The 20,801-nt window shown below is 39.5% G+C and overlaps 1 protein-coding gene and 1 long non-coding RNA gene across 2 annotated transcripts; both read right to left on the reverse strand.

The window, feature by feature from the left end:
- Positions 1-3,579: 3,579 nt before the first annotated feature.
- On the reverse strand, positions 3,580-8,358 carry LOC122134387 (gastrula zinc finger protein XlCGF57.1-like). Its single transcript, XM_042753852.1, has 2 exons — positions 8,304-8,358; positions 3,580-6,629 (listed from the first exon to the last, which is right to left on the reverse strand). The coding sequence occupies exon 2, from the start codon at positions 6,622-6,624 to the stop codon at positions 5,029-5,031; it is 1,596 nt and encodes a 531-aa protein (XP_042609786.1). The 5' UTR covers positions 6,625-6,629; positions 8,304-8,358; the 3' UTR covers positions 3,580-5,028.
- Positions 8,359-8,375: 17 nt separating this feature from the next.
- LOC109106511 lies at positions 8,376-10,975 on the reverse strand. Its single transcript, XR_006158787.1, has 3 exons — positions 10,880-10,975; positions 9,764-9,843; positions 8,376-8,522 (listed from the first exon to the last, which is right to left on the reverse strand). It is a non-coding gene; the product is annotated as an uncharacterized LOC109106511 (long non-coding RNA).
- Positions 10,976-20,801: the final 9,826 nt, after the last annotated feature.

The raw sequence follows: 20,801 nt of genomic DNA on the forward strand, positions 1-20,801 counted from the left end.
TTTTGTGTACTTCGGCTGAATAAATCATCAGGTGCCAGCATGCTGTGCAACTGTTTTCCAAAAGCATAATATAACTCCCGCCCACTGGTGCTTTTTATACAGTAGTTCAGAAGAAAAAACCGACTGGTTTGAGAAAGTTTTCCAATGGGTCTTTGTTCATTGTTCATGCCTGATAAATCAGCCGTCTCGTGAGCTCAGCGCTGCTTTTGGTATCGCCGTAGAACCTCTATCTCTCCCTCTCTAATAGCGCTCCTGCTGGTCAGAAAAATAATCTTGCATATTTATCTACTGGGGTGGGTTATTGCCCTACAGCCACACATCGAGTGAATGCTGTGGGAAACACTGATTTAGTAGTATTTTTAGTATTAAGAAGAATTAGATTTTAATTACATCAAAAATATTTATATAATTACGAAATAACTATTACTAAAAACACAGATCAACTTATCAAGTTGTGGCAAGTTCACACAATACAAGCGAGTAGTTTGTTTTATTTTTCAGCTTCTAATTAGTACAGGTTGTTGACCAGAAACAAAGTATAAGGGTCCTAAGACAAAAATAGACAACAACCAACAATGGCCTTATAGCATACGCCTTGTAATGGTCATACAGGTGCTTGCCATATAATTACGAATATCAATCAAAAAGAAAGGTGATTTATTTCAATAATGTCCATCAAAGTGGAAACTTGTTTATTATATTCATTCATTACACACAGACCTGTCTGTTCCAATGTTTTATTTCATTTAATTTTGATGATGAACTAGTAGGGCAAGCAACATGGCTACTGAATATCAAATGTTCATATCTCAAAAACTTAAATATATCATTTTAGAACCACAGAGCAAAGAAAGATTGTTCAGAAATCCATGGCCAAGTGAAAAGTATTAAAAAAGACAAGAGTGGAGGCATGTACAAGCACTCAGTAATTCTTAGTTGGGGCGCCTTTTGCCTGAAGTACTGCAGCTAGTGCCGGGTCGTGGCAGGTGGCGTCGATCAGGTCCTCTTGCATTGCTCAGGTGGTATGAGAGCCCAGGTTGCTCTGAACGTGGCCTTCAGCTCGTCTGCATTTCTTGTGTCTGGGCCATATGCGGATCTTCTTCCACTTCAACAATACCGCCTAGATTTTCTAGGGTTTAAGGTCAGGCGAGTTTTGCATGGCCAATTAGAAACAGTGAGAACCGGGTCCTTTAAACCCGGTCCTGTAAGCTGTTGGCACTGTGTGCAGGTTTGCAGTCCGGTTGGAAAGTGAAATCTGCATCTCCATACAGGTTGGTCAGCAGGCAGGAATCATGAACGTGCTCTCTAAAACTTTCCTGGGTATACGGCTGCGTTGACCTTGGAACCTCAGAAAAACACAGTGGACCCAACACCAGCAGATTGACATGGGCACCCAAACACATCAACTAGCTGTGGAAAACTTTACACGTGGTGACCATAAGCAACGTGGATTTTGTGCCCTCCTCCTCTCTGTCCTCCAGACTCTGGACCCTGATTTCCAAAGGAAATTGAAAATTGACCTTTCATCAGAGCACATACTTTGGAGCACTCAGCAGCAGTCCAGTCCTTTTTGAAGCGAGATGCTTCTGATGCTGTCTGTTGGTTCAAGAGTGGCTTGACACAAGGAATGCTCAGCTGAAACCCATGTCTTGCATACGTCTATGTTGTGTATGGTTCTTGAAGCACTGACTCCAGCTGCAGTTCCACTCTTTGTGACTCAATCTCCCCCACCATTTTTGAATGGGTTTTGTTTCACAATCCTCTCCAGGGTGCGGTTATCCCTATTGCGTGTACACTTTTTTTCTACCACATCTATTTCCTTCCCTTCGCCTCTCTATTAATGTGCTTGGCCGCAGAGCTCTGTTGAACAGACAGCCTCTTTTGCACTGGGGGGGGGGCACTGACCTTTTTGTGTCTTGCACTCCTTGTGCAAGGAGTCAATGGTCATCTTTTTGTGTCTTGCACTCCTTGTGCAAGGAGTCAATTGATTGGTAGGCCTACAGAACTAGACTGAGAGACCATTTAAAGGCCTTTGCAGGTGTTTTGAGTTAACTTTAGCTGATTAGAATGTGGCACCAGGTGTCTTCAATATTGAAACTTTTAACATATTCTAATTTTCTGAAGATACTGAAATTTGGGATTTTCCTTAGTTGTCAGTTATCATCATCAAAAACTTAAAAGAAATAAACATTGTAAATTTATCAGTCTTGTGTGAAATGGAATAAAATAAATATACAAGTTTCACTTTTTGAATGGAATTAGTGAAATAAATCAACTTTTTGATGACATTCTAATTATATGACCAGCACCTGTATAATGTAATTTTTTTTAACCCACAGAAACACATTTTAACTGATTAATCACCTATTTTCGTTTGCTGCATTTTTTTAAAAATTATTATTTTTATTTTTTTTTGTGAGAGGAAAAAAAAAAGGTCATTGTAGAATTGCAATTGTATTACATTCAGAAATAATAACAGCAGGCCTAATAATGTTATAGGCGCCAACTAGGATATTTTTAGTTTTTTAGATTTTTGTATTTTTAGTTCCCTCACTTGACAACAAAATCCTTTACATTTAACAAATTTATAAGAACAGATCAATAATTAAAAATTTATAATTTTAATGGATAAATATAATTGCAGTATATGATGCACTAGTTATATAAAAATGTTGCTTAGTTTAATAATAATAATAATAATTTAAAGGAAACATAAGGTAAGGTTGGGTTCTCTCATTCGGGAGAAATCCAAACGTTTCCATATTCGTGATGTTGCCCAATTGAAAATAGGCTTTGTAGTTCACGCATTTCAGTATTTGACGGATAAATAAATCATAATGAACAAAAAAATGCCAAAGTAGACCGCTTGTTCGCGCCGGATTACACGGTGACCAGCTGCACTGTTCCAATGAATATATGCGCGTGAGGCGCCAGCGCAATCAAACAGTGCGAAACAGAAAATACTCCATTTTTGGTCACACATATAAGCATAGTTAGAAAATGCAAACTGTTAGCAGTTAGAAAAATCAAGAATAATAACAGAGTTAATAAGAATTATTTCTAAAAATGCTGAGGACCGTTCTCATTTCGCTCTGCATATGGAACCTGAAGATTTATTTATTTTTAACCAAGAATGAACCGAAATGAGCCTAAGACATTTACCATTAATCATTTAACAGACACTTTTATCCAAAGCAACTTACAAATGAGAACAGTAGAAACAATCAGATCAACAAGAGAACAACAACGGTATACAAGTGCTATGACAAGTCTCAGTGCAGAACACGTAGCCAGGGTGTTTTTTTTTTTTTTTAAAGAATATGATAGACAAGAAAAGAAAAGGTAAGTATTAGTATTATTTGGTTAAGTGCTGGCAAAATAGATGAGTCTTTAGATGTTTTTTGAAAATGAGTAAAGACTCAGCTGTTCGAATTGAGTTCGGGAGGTCATTCCACCAGCTGGGCGCAGTCCAGGAAAAAGTCCGTGAGAGTGATTATCCCACATTTGAAATTAACTCACTGTAAATTTTCTAATGGTTTTTAAGGATGTTACAATGTTTATTATAATGTTATTGTTTTACTTCCTCCTTTCATCTTCATTTACAAACCAACATTTTACAATTACATTCAGTTCACAATCCGTCCCTTTGCGCCACCTGGCGGCAGTTTCACGAATGATTTTAACATGTTACTGACTTGTAGTTATCGCTGCGGCCCTGCGGCGGCAGTAATTACCCATTCTGGTTGTCCACCTACTGTATATAGGGAGTCTGATTGATTGCAGCTGTGTGTCATTAGTGCAATGGATTGTGGAATATGTAGTCCTGGGTATAGTGTGTAGTGTGAGTCTGTGTGGTGGATAATGACCTCTGGTGGTGAATAAACAGAAGTTCGTAGGTCGGATTTATGACACAAATGTTTTTGATCCAATAATTACCACCTCTGTTTCTTCAGAATTTAACAGCAGGAAATTACTAATCATCCAGTTTTTTATATCAACTATGCATAAGTTAGTTTTGCAAATTGGTATGCTTTGTCGGGCTGCAAAGAAATATAGAGTTGAGTATCATTAGCATAACAGCTAAAGCTAAAACCGTGTTCCCTGATGATATCTCCCAAGGGTAACGTGAAAAGCAACAGTCCTAGTACTGAGCCTTGTGGTACTCCATACTGCACTCAATCAATCCGTGTGGAGCATTGATAGTGGAAGCTGGAGATCATGGTTTATAAAGATGTAAATATGGATATGTTTTCTTACACAAATACATAAATTAGCTTCAGGAGGCCTATATTAACTCCCTGGAGCCACGTGGAGTACTTTTTATGATGGATGGACACACATTATCTGGAACACTATACACTGCCATTATAAAGCTTGGGAGAGCCGAACTCTGATTGTATTCGTCTGTAAGAAGAAAGTCATATACACCTAGGATGGCTTGAGGGTGAGTAAGCCATGGGGTAAGAGGTGCCTCTTTTTGTGTGGAAAATACTTTAACTGGTTTTTGTTGTTTTGTCCCCGACTGGAGCCATCCCCAGAAACATCCCTCTTTTACAGCACATTCAAAACACCCCACAAAGACATTGCAGAAAAGCTGACCAACATTTATGACAATTAGCAACACCTCTACATAATCAAAATTAAAAGGTGTCTACCTTAACCATATAAAATTTGAAACTATAGCAAAGAAGATGGTCAGGTGTTCTTACTGCAGTAAACATGCTCAAAAGAAAATAATAAGGCTCAAGATAAAGTCTGTATAAAGAGATGTAGTATATAACTATACAATAATGCAAATAAATAAGTGGTCAATAAGGTGGACAATCAAGCTCACATTCAGCTGCGGTTGATTTCAAGCATATGCATTTTCTATTGTCATACTAATTACACAGGCTCTCACATTTACATGACTTTGCATATGGATAAGTGTGTTGCTTTTATTGCATTGATCACAATTAAATTGTCTTTCCCCAGTGTGAATGCAACCAGATGGTTGCTAAAAAGTACTCCTTTTTTCTAAACCTTTTGTCACACAAAGGAAAACGAGAAATTCTTTTCACAATGATTTTGCAAATGCTGTTTCAGGCTTATGTGATATGTGAAACTCATGTCACACTGAACACACTTGTAAGGTTTCTCTCCAGTGTGAACTCTCATGTGAATCTTAAGGTTTCCTTTAATTGTGAAACTCTTTTCACACTGAAGACACTTGTAAGGTTTCTCTCCAGTGTGAACTCTCATGTGCAGCTTAAGGTTTCCTTTAACCGTGAAGCTCCTTCCACACTGAGGGCAGGTGCAAGGCTTCTCTCCAGTGTGAATTCTTAAGTGATACTCAAGGTTTGCTCTGTATGTGAAGCCCTTTCCACAGTGAGGGCACAAGAAAGGCTTCTCCCCAATGTGAACTTTCACATGACTCTCGAGGTGATTCCTGTCTGTGAAACTCTTTCCACACTGATGACACTTGTAAGGCTGCTCTCCAGAGTGAACTTTCATGTGAATATTAAGGTCTCCTTTCATTGTGAAGCTCTTTCCACACAGTTTACAGGTGAAAGGCGTCTCTCCAGAGTGAATTCTCATGTGATCCTCCAGGTTTGCTCTGTTTGTGAAACTCATTCCACACTGATGACACACGTAAGGCTTCTCCCCGATGTGAATTTTTACATGATTCTCAAGTTGATTCCTGTCTGTGAAACTCCTTTCGCACTGATGACATATAAAACAGTCCTCTCCTGAGTGAATCCTCATGTGATGATTGAGGTATTCTCTACATCTGAAGCTCTTTCCACACTGATCACAAACAAATGGATTCTCTCCAGTGTGAATTCTCATGTGAGTCTTAAAATTTTCTTTTTGCATGAAGCTCTTCCCGCACAGTTTGCATTCGTAAGGCTTTTCTCCAGTGTGATTTGTCATGTGGCCATTAAGATCTCTTTTCTGTTTAAAACTCTTTCCACACTGAGAGCAGACGAACGGCTTTTCTCCAGTGTGAATTCTCATGTGGACATTAAGACCCTCTTTTCTCTTAAAAACTCTTCCACACTGAGAGCATGTGAACGGTTTCTCTGCTGTGTGAATTTTCATGTGAGTCCTAAGTTGTCCGTTTAGTGAGAAGCTCTTCCCACACAGTTTGCAGGTGTAAGGCTTCTTTCCACTGTGATTTCTCATGTGGGTATCAAGGTTTTTTTTCTGCGTAAAACTCTTTCCACACTGAGTGCATGTGAACAGATTCTCTCCAGTGTGGATTTTCAAGTGGCCTTCAAGGCCTTGTTTTTGAGTGAAACTCTGCCCACATGGTTTGCAGGTGTAAGGTTTCTCTCCAGTGTGAACCCTCATGTGGACTGTAAGGGTTTTATTCTGTGTAAAACTCTTTTCGCACTGAGAGCATTTGAATGGCTTCTCTCCGGTGTGAATTCTCATGTGAGTCTTAAGATTTCCTTTCAGTGAGAAACTCTTCCCACACAGTTTGCAGGTGTAAAGCTCCCCTGCAGTGTGGATTGTCATGTGGGTATTAAGATTTCTAGCTTCTGTTATATGGGTCTGTGAGTAACTAAAAGATTCTTCACCAGCCATGAAGTTTTTCTCTTCCATTTCATTCAGTTCTTGACTCTCTTCTTTCAGTGCCATCAGGTCTAGGGTGAACAGAAATAAAAACAAGTCATGTTCAGAAAAGATTTAAGTGGCTTTTAATATACAAAACCAAAACAAGTCTAAATTCTGACAAAATTTTCCAGTTGTTACTGAAAAAAGGGCCCCTACTGTGCAAAATTCACTTTTACATGTTGTTTCGACAAATGTGTGTTGGCAGTGCGTGAACACAACCACTCTATAATGATAAAAATCCACCCGCTCCTTATTTTTTAATCCACATAAATCATAAGCAGTACAAAGTGATGTAACACTGCTCAGACCCCGCCCACGGCTGCTGACTGACAACGCCATATTAGCATAGACCTGCCCTGAGTGAGCTGCAGTGATGCGCGGGTTGATCCAAAATGAGCGGGTGCCTGCGGTCACCCGCGGTTACGAGTCATCCAAAAATATTTGTAATGATATTCGGGTCGCGGTCGGTCGGGTCGTTTGAAAATAAAGATGCCAATTAAACCTTTGTAATTTATATAGTACTAGACACAATTTTTAAATACACAGGTCTACACTTTATTGGCTGAATAACTGGTGCGAAGATGACGCATGAGCTCAGTCTCGTGATGGGAAGTTCGGTTCTTTTCCGTGAACAGGTTCTTTCGGACAGTTCGATTGAACAAACCAGCTGAAAAAAACGGTTCACCAGTTCTTTTACGCTCGATGTAATGACGTCAAGTCTATCAAACATTTAAATATATAAAGTCAGTAATCATAACTTTAGTCAGTTAAAAACTTCATAATCGTGAAAAGTTTACAATTAAGTTTTGCAACAACGCACCCAAATACAGTAACAGCAATGTGCATATGAAGATTTAAGTCTTGAAGATATGAAGTAAATAAATTAGGTGTCATCAGCGCAGAAACCATGATCCACTTACTATACATAATCCATTGCGATTTATTTGTTATTAAATAAACTTACGTTTCGCCAGATTGCCCTTCATCCAAGTCTTCGTTTTCCCCGCGCTCATAACATTAGCACAGAATCAGTTCAGAATCAATCACCAAAAGAACCAGTTCGGTTCAGACGCGCTGTGTGTCAATGAGCTTCATGCTGAATCATGCTTGCGCAGTATCATCAGCTCCTCGGTTCTCAAACCGGACACGTCCGACAGAAACGGTTCTCGGTTCATCAGCTGTTGCGCTTCTTGTCCGGTGAGTGACTACATTCTGCCCATTTAAAAATAATAAATGTGCGTGCTTGAAAGTGCGCCATTTTCTAACGTAGCCTATTTACTTTAACTTCTTAGGTAATAATATCAATGGTATGATGTTTCAGATGCGTCATCAGATGCGAAATTACAAAACATATACATATATTTACTTGTTTTTTCAAAATTATCGCTAGGGACAGTTTGGCAGTCCCTGGTGTCCCCCCCTTTTTTTATTGTTTGGCTCAACAGCAGTAGGTACTGTATATTACAAATACCATTTTTTGAGCTTTGAAGCTTCGGCAGTAAACAACACTGAATATTTGAAGCTTCGGAGTCAGTGCTTTCCCTGAGAAAGTTTGCAAAGATCTGAAATGGTTTGGGATCGAATGTAAAGTTGTGGAACATTTGCAAGAGAACAAAAATCATTGACTTATAATTTTCCCTCCTACCTAGCATTTCTTCCTCCGTTAAAATAATATAAAGAGATGACTGACCGAAGACACCAACCTGTGTGTGTCTCAGTCTCTTCATGTTTGACTCTGAATGTTTCTTCAGTCTTCACGTCTTCACTCTCCTCTTTAATAAACTCCATCTTTATAACAGTGTGTGTCTCAGTATCTTCATGTTTGTCTCTGAATGTGTCTTCTATCTTCATGTCTTCACTCTCCTCTTTAATAATCTCCATCTTTATAACAGTGTGTCTCAGTCTCTTCAGCAGGAGCTTCTCTGTGTTTAAGATCAGAATAATTAACACATAATAAACCCAATCAGCTCCCTAGTTCAGTAGTCAGCACTAGGGATGCGCGCGACGATTAATTTGACCGTCGTTTAAACGGAAGTTTTGTATCCGACTAGTTGACTAGTCTAAAAGCAAGAACCCCCAAAAGATGATAAGAAAATAGGTCACAATTATGCTGTACTCTTTCTTGCCTTGCGTTATAATCAATTAATTTTAGGTGGTCGGTTAAAAAAATAAAATAAAATAGAGCACACACTCAACATCAGCCAATGATTATTTATTAATATCAGCTGGGGAAATGCAGAACCATGAAACATCAATCAATAGCCTGACAGAATTCTTCATCTTCATATAACGTTTGCCAACATATTAAAACTCAGACAAAAACAATAGGGAATTTTATCAAGGAATAGCATTAAAACGGCTTTTAAAAACATACTTCGTCATGTAGGCTAACAAAACGACCAAAAAGAAAGACAGGACCTGAGGCCATTAGGGTCTCCAGCCAAAGTTGTGAATTTAACTTTTTATCAAGGATACAAACATTTGCGAACAAGCACTGTTTCCATCTAACGCATTACCTGTTGAACTGGCACTAAATATCAGTAAGAAAACTAGGAGAACTGAATATAATCATATTCATATATGATAAATTACTTGCGCCTCAGAGCGAGCAGACGAAACACAATAAAAATGATGTCATTGCTTTCGGAGGCAGTGCATGCTGCTGTTTGGGAACGCAGTCGTGGAAGACATTATTCAGAAATACTTAGATGACAGACTTTGCTCAGGCCTTTAAGAACGACCGTAACAACATTTCAGACGCTGTGGATCGAGATCAATCCGCTGCTAGTCAAGTTATCCCACCTCAGCGCAGAGTCAGATATATTTTATATGCACTTAGAGGAATTTATTCGCAAAATACATTTCCATCTCCCATCATTCGCATTAATCCTTTTTCACACAAGTCAAAAACCACCTCAAGCGAGCGTAAAAACTTTTTTGTGAATTAAGGGATTTTTATTCTAAATTTGGTGTTTCCATTACTCGTTTCTCATTCGATACTTCAAAATGTGCATTAAAACAGGGTGATGGAAACATATTCCTGCACTTGAAAAACACAGAGATAACGAAAAGCCAACAGAATTTCGGGAAGCACCGGTGTAGTAAATGGGATGCATTTGACAAAGTTGTGCAGTAGAGGGGGGCATGGGTTTACTTATCTTACCTTTTCTCCTGATGAGTGTTGTTCCGGGGTTAGTAGGTCATCTGCTGTGACGGTGTCGAGATGTGCTGTCCGCTCTGCACCTGTTAATAAAGATTACAGAGATTATCTCCATGTCTCCACATTTGTGATGCATATTACAACCTGCACATCACGCAGCAGCACTGAAGTGGGTCTTCGAGGAACAGACGGCACGGCGGCGGGATGTATGACATTAGCTGGCTCTGGCAAGTCTCTAATCCAGACGCCTACGTGCCTGTGATGAATATGATTACGCATCGCTCCAGTAGAGTTACTGTAAGCCAATCTGACATCACACAGTTCACACAAAACTTTACCGTTTCCTTCTAATTCAGAATTGAGCTCGCCACAACTGACACGAAGAAAACTCATGAGGTACAAATGTAGTTTACGTCCCGAAACACAATGTATTATTTTTCAAATGTTTTATTTGTTATTTAAAATGTTTTAAGTGTAACAATGGGAATTTGATAATAACATGAAATGATGGTAATTTGAATGATTATCAGGGTTTTCTTTCTGTCATGTAGGTGACTATTGTTTTCAGTGTGGACTAGTAGGAGCTGCACCGTTTAGTCCACTAGTCCCGCACATCCCTAGTCTGCACACTAGTGAGGGAGTGAGAGTTAATCACCTGATTAGACAAAAACACTCAAAACTAGCACTACAAATTAATAAAAGACCACAGATTACACAGAGAACTAGTATTTAGTCATTTATGATCTACATTTGGTGCATATTGATTTGTAGATTATATTGGATTACACGTTCGTGCAGTCATTGTGAGTGTATTAGTAGTTTGTCATTACACATGTTTGTGTTGTTGTTGTGTTTAGATGCTGTGATTCGAGTGCTCATCGACTGATTTGACTTGGTTTAAGCTGGTGTTTCTCTGTGAGCGCAAGCAGTGTTTATGATGAACTGTTGCACTAGATAGGGAGCGAGATCAGCGCTTTACTCACAAATAATGTTCATTAACGATATTAGACACATTATATTGTTACATTCAAAAATAATTAACACATTTCTAAGCTCTCTACCGAACTGTATAAACGTGTTGCATTGAGTTAAACGCTTTAAAAGATGAAAAACACGAACCTCCAGCAGAATCGCGCGGCGCCGCCTTATGACGTCACCCCGCCTCGCCAAAATAAGAGTCCCGTTCACACGAAACAGACATTCACTCACATCCAGAAAACACCTCCAGAGGATCAGATAAAGGATACATGACAGATTCACAAAGCTTTCAATACCACTGTGCTTTTTGTTCTTTTTTTCAAACTGTAATTTTAATAATATAGAAGCAAGTATCTTGATATTACAAAGGAAAGTAAAGAACTGTTGAATATTTCAAACTTATTAAGAATCTGTTGAAGTTTGTGTTGCAGAAACATCTCCTAACTAAACTGAAGTTCATTATCCATGATGTATATTTCATCTCGGTTTCTCCAAAGAATATATAAGAGCAGTAATTCAAATTCATTTACGTTTAATCACTTATCATATGCTTTTTGAATAATTGTCTTGAGGTTTATTTCATATGTATGCAGAGAAATACGAAAGCAAAAGTCAAGTCTCAGTTAGTCTACACAGGGACACATAGCCAAGGTTTATTATTTATTTATTTCATATAAAACGATTTAGAAAAAAAACGAATCCAATCTCTCCTGCGTTCTGTAGGGTATTCCCGTCCATTAGATTAGAATATTTAATTTCTTTGGTGTTGTTGTTCAGTTAGCCACATCCACATGTGTGGGGACTGTTAAGTACTTATTGCATTTTTAATTAATTGTCCAGCTGATTCTGTTAAATAGTTAAAATCACTTGTGAGCCCGTGCTAGCAAAATGATTTGGCTAATTTTGAAATACAGGACAAAAAACAAAGGTGAAAATTGTCTCTCTTTTTTTTTTTTGGTCAATTTTGTTGTTTTTACAAAAATGAGTCTTGGTGAGTATTCTCTCAAACATAATCTGTTATGTCTTAAGACATAAGTGAACGTTTGGCGAAAAACATCTGATGTGTAACATTATATTGGATCTGTGCATTAAAGTAGGTCTTAATATATACAGTCAGTCTCATTAATGACAGTCTAACAATAAAAGAGAAGAGGGAGTTACTCACTGCTCTTGATTGAAATGCTTTTGTAGTTTTAATAATCAGTTTATTTGTAATGAACACACTAAAGGGATTTTTACATTTGATTATTTTTCTTAATTTAATTCTTCTGTTTAGATGTCAAATGGATCATTAGTGTGACTGTGAGGAAAGGTTTTTTTATTGCTTAAAAGAACATACAAAATACTAAGTAAACACAGTAAGAAAAATCTTAATTCCAAGAAGTCCAAATAGCAGCATAACAAACAAAAATAAATATATAAACAAAATAAACATAAATAGAACAGAATAATTAAATACATTTAAAAAAAAAAAAACTATACAAGGGGTTAATCATCAAAGAATACCTACATTCATTCAGGAGATTCCAATAGTGAAACAAGTCTCTATGAATTGAGACTCTGACTCCTTCATTGTTTTTTTTATTTTATTTTATTTTGTTCATATTAATATATTTTTTAAAAAGACTTAAGCAATGAACATTTTGTCAGAACTACTAGTAAATTATTTTGTTTAGTTTTCTAGTCCAGCTCCGAGAAGGTGTACATCAATACAAAAGTAAGAGACTCCAGAGGAAGGGAAAAGTCCCGGATGAGCTAATGTGTTGTGGGGGCCTGCCACGCGAAAGAAACCCTGAATCACATACTTCCGATCTGCAAAATAACTCATGATGCCTGATGTGGCCGACACAATCGTATTGCTAAGCGAGTAGAGAGGATTCTGAAGAAGAATGGGGCCCAAACGTGGATCGAGCCAATTATAACGACCAAGGGAAGCTTCATAAAACCAGATCTGATAGTGAACACAGGACAGCATGCCACAATCCTAGACATATCCGTAGTAGCAACCCCCCGGATGAAAATCAAGAAATACGGCTCCTGGGAGAATGCTGTGGCTAAATGAGCCTGGATGGGAACCGGCACCCCACTAAAACATCTGCCTATCATCATCTCAAACTGAGGAACTGATGTATGGTTCATTCCCATTTAGGTCTGATCAAAGTCACAGACATATTTTCTGCTTGAAACGTCATGAACAGCAGCTAAGCTAGTTCTTTTCAATTTGCCTTTCTGTTTGAATTCAGTGATGTCATCATGCAGCTCACTTCAGTTTTAAATAGTATCTGTGCAATAATTTGCAATCAAGTCAACAATATCACTGTAAATGAAGTGTCCCCAACTAAGCAAAGCCAGAGGCGACAGCGGCAAAGGAACCAAAACTCCATCGGTGACAAGAATGTGTAGCTGCACTGGTCTAATGAAATGAGCCACGCTTCATACAGATGTCTTTTCTGCTGTTTATTTGTCTCTTTTCAGCAGACACCGTGAAAACTACAAGAAATAAAGCATATAATGTTCAAAATATGCATTTAGCCGAATCCTTTTCAAGTCTCTCATGTAAATGTCTGCTGATACACAAATTAACACATGTGACAAATCCGAATCCAATTACACCGCTATTTACACATATCATATTGTTTACAAAAACTGATATAAAACAACATTATACACAAAATGCAACAGATTTAAAGATGAATTACCGTGTGCGCCCTCTTAGACCATGCAGATAAAGGTACTCTTTTTTCAGGCTCTGCATACCATTAGCATTTCTCGGCATCCATTACTTCTACCCATAATGCAGCGGTCCCGCGTTCAACTCAACCTGGTCATATGACCTGTTACGCTTCAATAATACCTGTTACTATTTCTTAAAGAACCCATAACTTGAAACATTTTAAGAGAGCACATTCTCTACTTATAACCTTGAATATTACATTCATACATAATAGACAAATATTTTTAAACAAAAAATAAACTCAAATTGATAAGAAATTTTAAACAAACATAAATATGCACATCTCTTTGAAAACATGTCTTTGACAGTTACACTCCCACCAAATTACTACAATTTATGATGAACTTTAAGAAAATGTTTGAAAAAATTAGTAATTTCACAAACAAAATATTAGAATAATATATCTCTGACTCTTGGTTCAAGACTACCAGATGAACTTGTGACACTTAAAAGTCTCAAGATTAGACAATACATCTGATTTAATTGTTCTCTACAAGTACCACTAATTTATGAATAGGACGTTCAAGAATTGATGGATTAGTCAGTCGTTGACCCTTTTTCCCTAGCTTCCTATTTCCTATTTGAATTTTGGCTTTTCGCACCAATCCGTCTTCATCTGCACAAACATCAAGCACTAGTCCAAGTCTCCATTCATTGCGGGGAAGCTCTTCCTCCTTGACAATGACAATATCTCCAATCTTTACATTTCGTCTTGGAGAGTGCCACCATTGTCTAAGAGTGATGTTTGCCAGATATTCCTTCCTCCATCTACTCCAAAATTGCTGTGTCAGATATTGAACTCTGCGCCACCTTTTCCTCGCATACAGCTCTTCTGGCGCAAATTTTCCAGGTGGAGGCAGAGGGACAGAAGATTTCATGGTGAGTAAATGGTTTGGGGTAAGTGGCTCTAGCCCTTTGGGATCATTAATGTTATTTGCGGTGAGTGGGCGACTATTTATGATTGACATGGCTTCATCCAGTCTTCCTGCACTCTGAGAAAGGACCCAACTTAGAACGCTCTTAATGGTTCTGATCTGCCTTTCCCAAACCCCTCCCATGTGACTGGCATCAGGTACATTCAAAATGAAGTCACATTGCTTTTGGGATTGGTAAGCAGTTAATCTCTCCTTGTCCAATTCTTTCAAAGCCTTTGTCAGCTAATTTTTTGCCCCAACAAAGTTTGTCCCTTGATCCGATCTGATTTCTCTTACAGCTCCCCGGATTGCTATAAAACATTGCAAGGCATTTATTGAGGCATCAGTGGTGAGATCTTCTAGCATCTCTATATGGATTGCTCTTGAGGAGAAGCAGGTGAATATAAGACCATATCTCTTATGTTCTTTCCGTCCTTGCTTACATAGAAATGGACCAAAGCAATCCATCCCACAGTATGAGAATGGTGGAGAGGGGTCAACACGGTTAGCAGGTAGATCCGCCATCATCTGTGTCTCTGTTGGCCTGCGAGCTCTCCTGCATGTAACACATTGCTTAATGAGGTTAGCCACAACTTTGCTGCCACCAACAACCCAGTAACCATTTCCTCTCAGTTCATTATGGGTTTGTCCTCTGCCTTGGTGCTGAGTCTTTTCATGGCAGTAATCCACGATGAGACGGGTGACCACACCGTCTCTTGGAAGGATTGCTGGGTGCTTCGTGTCTAGAGGTAAGAAAGCTTTCTTCAATCGCCCTCCCACCCTGAGAACACCATCTTGCAGTACTGGGTCAAGTTGGAACAAAGGATGACTATTTGGCAATTTGCCTTGTTTCAATTTTTGTATCTCATCTTTGAAGGCATCCCTTTGTGCCAATTTTACAAGCCTGATGCTGGCATTTCTCATGTCTTCGACATTTATGGGTTTAACTGCCTTGTCTCGCTAACTGCTGAATTCGAGCAACAACTTTTCATGCAGTGTGCCATTTCGAAAACCGATTAAACGGCTCCAAAAAATTTCATCATTTGCTACCTTTGTTTGTAGCACTTGCGTTGCCCTGATTTCAGGATCACCAATCAGAAGCTCTGGAGTGGTCTTTGATGTGATAATTTCTCTTTCCCAGAGAAACTTGGGTCCAGTGAGCCAATTCGAACTTATCAACTCTGACACCTTGAGGCCCTGGAAGCGTGATCTGCAGGATTTTGTTCAGAGTCTATATAATGCCACTGTTCAGGGTCAGTCATTTCTCTGATTCTTTGGACTCGATTCGCTACGAAAATGTGAAACCTATGGGCTTCATTGTTAATGTAGCCTAAGACTAACTTTGAATCGGTCCAAAAATATTCTTGATCAATTTGGAGCTCCAGCTCCTCCTTTAGCATGCTACTGACTGCTGAAGAGATCACCGCAGCAGTTAACTCAAGCCTGGGTATGGTCACAACCTTTGTGGGTGCAACCCTTGCCTTGCCAATAACAAAGGAGCAGTGCACATTGTCTTCACTCAACACTCGGATATATGAGCACTGACCATAGCCATAGCTACTCGCATCTGAAAAGTGATGGAGTTCAATCCTCTGTACAGCCCCTAGATAGTCAGGAGCAAAACATCTTGCAATCTGGAGATTGTGCAGGTTTTTCAATTCATTTAGCCAGCTAGTCCATTGTGGCATTAACTCTTTAGGGAGTGGGTCATCCCATTCATTGCCCCTTTGGCACATCTCCTGTAGTACTTTCTTTCCTAATAGGAGGAAGGGAGCCAGGAAGCCTAAAGGATCAAACACAGATGCAACCGGTTGAGAGGATTCCTCGCCGTGTTGCTGGTTTCTCATCCAGGGATACTTTAAAGGAAAAAAGTGTCACTATTTACACTCCATTTAACTCCCAACACCGTCTGGACTGGGAGTTCATCAGAACCAAGCTCCACATCTTGAACACTGCTGGCTCGCTCACTGACAGGTATGGACTCCATGACCTTTCTGTCATTTGAGATGAACTTGTGTAGACGCAATTTCCCTTTTGCACACACATTTCGGGTTTCTTGTACTAGTTTGATAGCTGCGTCCACAATTCCACACTAATGAGCCCATCATCAACGTGGAAATTACTTTTTGATGAAACTGGATGCTGCAGGATGCTCTCTTTCGTTTCAACATGCAAGATACTTCATTCCATAATTCGCGCAGCCAGGAGAGGACACTGCTCCGAAAAGATGGACTTTCATGCGATACTCCTTTGGCTCTGTGTTTGTATCGCCATTTTTCCACCACAGGAACCGTGTGGAACATCCTTTCTACATCACAGATAATTGTTACTGGATATTTGCAAAACCTGTAGAGTACCCCTGTTAGCCCATTAGTGAGATCAGGCCCAGTTAACAAGTGATCATTTAATGCGGTGCCATCATATTTGGCAGAGCAATCAAACACAACTCTAATCTTCTCTGGCTTTCTAGGGTGATATACCCCCTGGTGAGGAATATACCAGACATTTCCTTCTTTGGGTTGGTGTTCAGCTCTCTCCGCATCACCATCCTTGAAGATTCCTTCCATAAATTTTACATAATCATCCTTGAATTTTGGGTCTTTCTCAAATTTTCCTTTAAGGCGCTTCAATCGCACCAGAGCCAACTGCTTATTTTTAGGTAACTGTGGGCGTGTCTTAAAGGGGAGGGGCATCTCGAGGTGTCCCTCTGAGTTCTTGTGAATTTTCTCATTCATAAGTTGCGTGAACTGTATATCATCTTGTGATATGCTCCTTTCCCTTGGATTTGTATCTCCAAAGTCTGATTCAAGGGCTCTGATGACAGAGGTAGGTGTCAGTATTGGGAGTTCCTTAACAGATACACGATGGCACAGGCCTGTAACTTCAGTTGACTTTGCAATCCTAGGTGAAGAGCCAACTATGCTCCAACCCAAGTCTGTCCTGACGGCATACGGTTCATCATCACCTCCTGTGATGACTTGACGTGGTGCCAAAGCTCTTAAGCAATCGTAACCTATCAGAAGTCCGACTTTACAATCGAGCATCATTGGAATTTCCTGATCAATTTCATTCAGATGATTCCATCTTCTAGCAGTTTCAGGAGTAGGAATGTGGGAGCGTTCAAGTGGAATGAAGTCTTTGGTATAGGCAGGTGGCAAACTGATTAAGCCATGAGAGGCAAAGCCCCTAACTCTGAGCCCACTAACTCTTTCACTTTGAACAATGGAATCCTTTCCCATCATTGTGGTAAGCTTTAACTTGACTGCCTCTGAAATTTGCATCCATCCTCTCACATACCTCTTGATCCACGAAGGTGTTGCTGCTCTGTGTATCAAGAAGGGCATAAACTAAGGTCTCCCTTTCAGGTGTGGAAGTTGTAGAAATCCATACTGGCACTATCATTGATGTACTCCCACCGTCGCCACTGTCTACGCAACAGGAAAGTGAGGATGTGTTTTGTTCTGCTTGCATAGCATGAGAAAACGTGACTGCTGCAGAAGAAGGGCGAACTTCATGAAGTGGTGTTGGATGATGTTTCTTGCATATACTACAAGTAGCTTTACTCTTGCAATCCTTTGAGTTGTGTCCTTTCCTAAGACAGCCAAAGCACAGGTTATTGTCAATATGAACTTCCTTTTGTCCTCCACAGACTTACTGGCAAACGTTTGGCATTTGTGTGGCTTTCCCCACAACACCTGCAAGTGACTGGGTTTGAAGGTGAAGGCGCAGTGATGACTTTGTCGGATCTGTTTGAATCCACCGAGTTGCTTACTCCAACACTGTATGTCTTTGACACTGTTCTTGATTTATCTGACGCTTTCACATTAGTGATGAATGCATTAGCCTTTGAGCGCTTAACTTCTCTAGATGGCTTCTCTTGAGTGAGCTTGAGGGCATGAAAGGATGTTACAGGGTTGCATGCTATTTCTGCTTCTTGTGCCACGAAATCAGCAAACTCCTTGAAAGTAGGGTATTCCTCCAATTGTCTCAGCTGCATTGTTACATGCCGATTCCAACGAGATGTCAGCCAGTCAGAGAGTTTTTGTAGCATTTTCTGATTCTCCTCATATTTAACACCTGAAGCCCTTTAACGTGTGGCATGGCATTGCTACAGGCTGTCAGAAAATCACTAAATTGTCTCAATTTAACTGACTCTCTCGAGCCTATCTTTGGCCAGTCATTCAGTTTTTCTCTGAATGCACGCTGGATTACAAATGGATGGCCATACCGAGAATTCAGTGCTTCCCATGCTTGATCATAGGCTTCATCATCCCTTCTGTAGAAGCTTCCTTCCAATACAGACTGTGCCTCACCGCTGACATATTTTTGTAGGTAGAACAACTTATCAGCTGGATTTGTGCATCGCCGCTCTATTAATGCCTTGAAACTTGTTCTCCACTCTAAGAACTTCAGTGGGTTCCCTGTGAAAACTGAGGGCTCAGGTGCAGGAAGTCTGCTGAGAACCATTGTGTCATGTAAGGCTTGTACTATTGATGCATCGCCATTACTACGGTCTCTTTGTTCCTTGTTATCGTTCTTGCATGCTTGTTCTTTTTTAATTTCCTTAGAAGACACTAAAGGACAACTGGCTAACTCACTGCTTGCTGCTATACTATCATTATATGACTCACTTGAGTCAGCTTCAGAGTATACCCTGAGCTTTGCAGCTATTACCTGAAGATCTCTATGATTCTCCAGTCTTTTAAGTTCTAGCCTTTGAGTAGCAATAGCCTCCTCCATCTTTATCTCTGCCTGCTTTGCAGCAACTGTGCGGCACACTCTGCTCTTTTTGCAGTGATGCTTTGCTGATCTAATGAGGAGCTTGAACGGTGACTACTAATAGACTTGGAGCTTGTAGTTGAAAATATTGACCGAGCATACTCTTTGTCAAGCACCATACGAATTCTTGCATCTTCTGCATTAGCATCAAATTCCTCTTGCCCCACTTCACTCATACGCACTTTCATCAGCCCCATCAAATCTGCAGTCACTGCTGTACAGGAATCCATTCTTCTTCTAATCTCAGTAGAAGGAACTGATTGAGATCTTATAAGTTCATACACATTTTTTTTCACTTGACTTTCCATTCCCTCTACACTATCCATCAGGGTCACTTAAGTCTTGGTCAGAGCAACTCACCCTTAAGTTTGGTACGTGTAGCTTTAACTTGTTCTTTCCAGCTTTCATACAACTTGATGAATTTACTCTCCTTTTGAGAAACTTCTTGCTGCTTAAGCTCCTGCATTTTTGGAGTTAATTTTCTCTCTCGTGAGGATTTCCTGGGTTCATCTCTTCTTGAAGTGGAAGGAATAGGTTCTGTCATTGCTGTTTGAAGTGACTGTATTTTAGAGTGAACATCACCTATGAGTGACTCTAATCTTTCCCTTTCAACATCATTAGTTTGAGATTTCAATTGTTCATAACCTAATCAACTCTGCTTGAATGGTCTCTATTTGCTCACTTGATTCACCACATTGTGATTTTTCTCCATAGACTGACATTGTAAATTTACCAAAAACACTTTAGTACATAGTTACTTAACTATTACTCTCAGATCAAAAGTACTCTTTAACACCATTCACATCAGTGTCACTACTAAAGCATAAATCAATTAAAGCAATATATTAATAACACTTTTTTTTTATGTCCAAATAGATGTAGACGTAGCACAGTCAAACCTGTAGTTAACTGCACAGCAGAACTCTTCTGCTTGAAACAACGATGGAATAAACACTGTACTCTGAAACCTCTAGGAAGGATACTTGCTGGGCTGTAGTCTAGACGGATGTTTTTTGACCACTGTTGTTTGGGTCGTGTTGGTTTGATAGTTTGTGACAACTGTGAAACGGCAAGCCTCTTCTCTGACGCATTCTCTGCCCGCGCGATGCTTCCGCGATCGTGATTGTTTCTTCCTTTTCTCCGACGTCTTTTCTGTACGCGTTGCTCCCGCGATCTTGCTTTCTCTTCTGATCCGACCGGTACCGTTCCACATTTGGGGCTGTCGGCTTTGCTGGCGTTACGTTTTCACTGTAGCTGCACTGGTCTAATGAAATGAGCCACGCTTCATACAGATGTCTTTTTGTTGTTTATTTGTCTCTCTTTCTCTGTCTCTTTTCAGCAGACACCGTGAAAACTACAAGAAATAAAGCATATGATGTTCAAAATATGCATTTAGCCGAGTCCTTTTCAAGTCTCTCATGTAAATGTCCGCTGATACACAAATTAACACATGCGACAAATCTGAATCCAATTACATCTCTATTTACACATATCATTGTTAACATAAACTGATATAAAACAACATTATACACAAAATGCAACAGATTTAAAGATGATTACCGTGTGCGCCCTCTTAGACCATGCAGATAAAGGTACTCTTTTTCAGGCTCTGCATACCATTAGCATTTCTCTGCAT

Source organism: Cyprinus carpio, unplaced genomic scaffold (genome assembly GCF_018340385.1).
Source record: "Cyprinus carpio isolate SPL01 unplaced genomic scaffold, ASM1834038v1 S000000168, whole genome shotgun sequence".
Lineage (NCBI taxonomy): Eukaryota > Metazoa > Chordata > Actinopteri > Cypriniformes > Cyprinidae > Cyprinus > Cyprinus carpio.

Excerpts from the sequence above, each read along its gene's own strand:
- LOC122134387 (XM_042753852.1), bottom strand. The coding sequence starts at position 6,624 with ATGGCACTGAAAGAAGAGAGTCAAGAACTGAATGAAATGGAAGAGAAA.